We start from the raw sequence: 4,287 nt of genomic DNA on the forward strand, positions 1-4,287 counted from the left end.
AAGTTATTTGTGGAAATTTTTTGAACCCATTTATTGATCATTTACCATCCATTACATTAAAAAAAATTCTTATGCAATAAATTTGTGTACGCTGATCCAACTATATATATATATATATATATATATATATATATATATATATATATATATATATATATTATATTTTAATTTTTTTAAAATAAATTATTGCACTTGCGCGATCCGTGCGAACGCACGGGTCCTTTACTAGTTTAAATTAAAAAAAGAGAATGAAGATAAATTTAAAAATGGATTATTTGAATGAGGCCATGTGTCATTTTGTGGTAGATAATATTGAAAAGAAATTGAGACATTAGTCATTTATTTTTTTAACTTTTTGGTGGTGTAAATTAATATAGGAAAGGGTAATTTATTTAGCAGGTTGGTAGTTGATTTTAATAGATAGATAATGATAGTTGATAACTAATTCTTATCATTATTATCTTGTTCAATCAGAGACGGAGCTATATATACGATTAGGGGGGACATGTGCCCCCTCTAATATTCCACTTACATAGTAATATATAATTGTAATATATACAAACAAGTTTGTTATACCTTATTATAAGATAAATTTTCCAAAACTCAAATTCATCAAATACAATACATAACACAATTGCTATGGAAAGACATAATTAACTATGTGTTATATGTAATACAAATTTCTAAGATAATAATAACTATGTTTTATGTTTTATATGTAATTCTATTGATATAGAATAGTTAAGTAAATTTTTAATAGCTATGGTCATATTTTAAGGTAAGACAATTTCTAATTATAAAATTTAGTTGAAATTACTATTTTATATCAATAATGTATTATATTTATTATTCATATTTTGTATATTATAAATTATAATATTTATTTATGAATAATAAACATGATTAAGTAGTGTTTCTAAGATTTTGTTAAATTAATAAATGATAACCTTTATTTAAATTTGAATTTGGAATCTCGTAATTATGTAATTCTAATAATAATTATTATCATTTTGTTTAAAAAAATATTATAATAGTAATATTTATTTTGTAAAGTAATATATACTGTACATACAAAATCAATATATTATTATATTTTAAATATAATTTAATTAGTATGCATATTGTTAATGTTAAAAAAAATTACACTTATATTATTATATATAAAAAAATAATTTAATATATGTATAACTATTTTTGCGTTCCAAAAACATATATGATTGAATTAGAGTTTGACTTAACTTATCTATATAAAAACATATATGATAAAGAGTGTCATTTTATATAAATTCTTTCAGGATTTTATCTTTAATCAATGTCAGACTTGAGTTTTTCTCAATATATCCCCTCACACCTAACACTATTGACTTGGTGTGTGGATATAAACAGTTTGTGGCCCGAAATATCAATACGTGGGACTTGGTTTTTTCATACACCCTATTGCGCTTAAGATTTATTTGACTTGGCGCGTATATATATTCGTGGATGATCCAAATTGATAGGCTTGTGATATCATGATAAAATTAGAGTTTGACCTAACTCATTCATATAAAATCTACTCTTAAGATGAAGAGTAAATGAGTGCCACTCTTTATGGACACTATCTTTAATCAATGTGAAATTTGAGTTTTTCTCAATAATATATAATTTAAAATTATTTTAAAATATATATATATATATATATATATATATATATATATATATATATATATATATATATATATATATATATATATATATATATATATATATATTGCCCCCACATCATAAATTTTCTGGCTTTGTCCCTGTGTTCAATATCATTACAATTTCTGATATGCAATTAAATGAAAATAATGCTTATCAAACCATCACACGTTTTATTTTAACACAAAATTTATTAATTAAAGTGATAGAAATTATATACATTTTACAATTATTCCAATAAAATCTGAACAAGACTAAATTATTACTACAGAGATAAAATTTTAAGGGTAAGAATCCTAATAATATATTCACGGATTCTTTCCTTCTTCTCTATTATTTTACTTTATTGCTATAGTTTTGATTTATCTCATAGGACCAAGAGAACAAGGTATCCCAGAACTTGTCATCCAAGGTGTACCAGAAACTTGAAGAAATTTACCAGGGTAATAAACAGAAGCCTCATTACCAGATAGAACTTTAACATTGGGCCATTTCACTCTTGCTTTCGTGTCAGCACCAGGACCTTTGTTGTTATACTCGTAAAAAGTAGCTGTCTGGGCAAAACTAACTCCCATCCATGCTTGGAAACCTTCAGGGAGAAAGATGTCATCTATAATTGAGTCCATTATCACAACTCTGGAGTATTGTTTCCATGGTCTTCCTAGGTAAGATATTTTGGGTGACATCGCTGCTAATTCAGGTTCACCCGTGAAATGACAACTTTGAAAAACAAGTGCAGTTTGAGTCTTCGTTGTGAGTCTTCCACCAGCTGTTACTAAACATGATTGGCCTAGTAATGGTTTTCTAACTATAATTTTGCAGTTTTGGAAAACTGCAAAGGGGTCGCCGAAGATGAAGTCGATTGTACCAGAGATGATGCAATCGCGGTAGAATTGCCTTAGGGATAGGGCGAAAAGTGTGTCTTGGTAACCATCTATTTTACAGTTGTAGAATACTGCCATGTCTCCTGAAACTCTCAGTGCTACAGCTTGCTTTTTAATCGGTCCTGCTGTGTTCTCAATGCCTATATCCTTTGCTACGAAGTTGTCACCATTCACACCTGCCATACATATAAAACTTAATCAAATAATTATACAATACTTATACTTATGCTCTTAGCTTAACTAAAAAAGTTGTTAAATTGGACTCCACTTCGTATACGGATATATAAATATTTTACTTACCGAGGGTTGCACTGTAATAAGTTAGGACGCCATCAGCGAAATTGAGGCTACCTGTGAATATGGTTTTCGTAGGACCATCACCTATAATTGTAACATAATTCGTCTTTAGAGGAATAAGAATAGGCCCTTTATAAGTACCAGCCTTAACATAAATGATAAAAGGTTTCGAGTTATTTGACGGAACAGTCTTAAGAGCTTCAGTAACGCTGTTAAACTTCCCACTACCGTCTTGCGACACAACAGCATCTGGGTTAAGACCTGAAGCAGCAAGAAGCCGTCTTTGTCCTTCACTAACCCATGTAGGATAACTATCAACCCGATTTTCGGATTCATCGGATAAAAGCCTCCTGTGAAGATCAACCTGATTTTCGGATTCATCCGATAAAAGCCTCCTGTGAAGATCAACCTGATTTTCGGATTCATCGGATAAAAGCCTCCTGTGAAGATCAACTGGAGTTTGACCAAAATCCTTAAGTACTTCGGAAACAGAATTAAGCATGTCAATAGAAGTATCACTTAAACTCATAGAAGTGTTCAAAAACTGAGCCATTTTCTCACTAGCTTTTGGGTCTACTTTCTCAAAAGCATCCAAACATGTTTGTTGATCTGTAAGTGTAGCAGTCATCCAAACTTGAAGATCGAAAACAAACTCACTCAACTTATTGAAATCTAATGTGTCTAAGTGACCAACAGATTTATTAATTCCATCAACAGCATCATCCATTACATCGTCGCAAAGTCGCATAGCTTCTTCCGACTGTTTGTCTTTTACCAATTCCTTATAAAGAACTGGATTGTCTATGTGTCTCTGTAACTCCCCAGCGTCTTCAATGAGTGCTTTTTTTATAGTATCTTTTATGTTCATTGTTCCATTAAACAAACTTCCTAGTTTCGAGTTACATTTTACGGGGTCTGATTTACAAAGACTATCAACATCCTTTTGTGTGGTAGAGTTATTTTCATTTTGTTCTCCTGGTCCTCCAAAGCCGCCGCGCGTTATACCGACCGCATCGGTTCGGACCACAGCGATAAGAAGAATGTAACAGACACCAACAACTGCAAACCTTTTCTTCTGGTTATCACGCATTCCTTCCATATTTATATGAAAATACTACTAGTATTAATTTTTGTACTAAACTATATATAATATTTTTTCTTTTATTGTATAGTGTTTGAATTCCCTGTAGGGATAGCTCTATCTTCTCCATTTGTGATTTTGATTCTATATATACACATGCATTGGATGAATTTTACCACAAAAAACAATCTCTCATGTTAAACGGAAAAAAAGATGGGAATTGTTTTACTATGAAAATAGTGGTATTGTGCATAACTTCTAAACATGGTCTATAAAATTAGCTGAATTTTAGCTATTGACCAATTCTGGCATTTCATTACGGAGTGATAATTATAACATGCA

The 4,287-nt window shown here is 30.1% G+C and overlaps 1 protein-coding gene across 1 annotated transcript; it reads right to left on the reverse strand.

Moving 5' to 3' along the window:
- Window positions 1–1,981: 1,981 nt before the first annotated feature.
- On the reverse strand, window positions 1,982–4,002 carry LOC127073367 (pectinesterase/pectinesterase inhibitor). The gene is made up of 2 exons (XM_051014524.1): window positions 2,868–4,002; window positions 1,982–2,743 (listed from the first exon to the last, which is right to left on the reverse strand). Exons 1-2 carry the CDS (start codon window positions 3,961–3,963, stop codon window positions 2,046–2,048), a joined length of 1,794 nt encoding a protein of 597 aa, XP_050870481.1. The 5' UTR covers window positions 3,964–4,002; the 3' UTR covers window positions 1,982–2,045.
- Between the last annotated feature and the right edge of the window lie 285 nt (window positions 4,003–4,287).

This window comes from Lathyrus oleraceus, chromosome 1, assembly GCF_024323335.1.
Source record: "Lathyrus oleraceus cultivar Zhongwan6 chromosome 1, CAAS_Psat_ZW6_1.0, whole genome shotgun sequence".
Taxonomy (NCBI): Eukaryota; Viridiplantae; Streptophyta; class Magnoliopsida; order Fabales; family Fabaceae; genus Lathyrus; species Lathyrus oleraceus.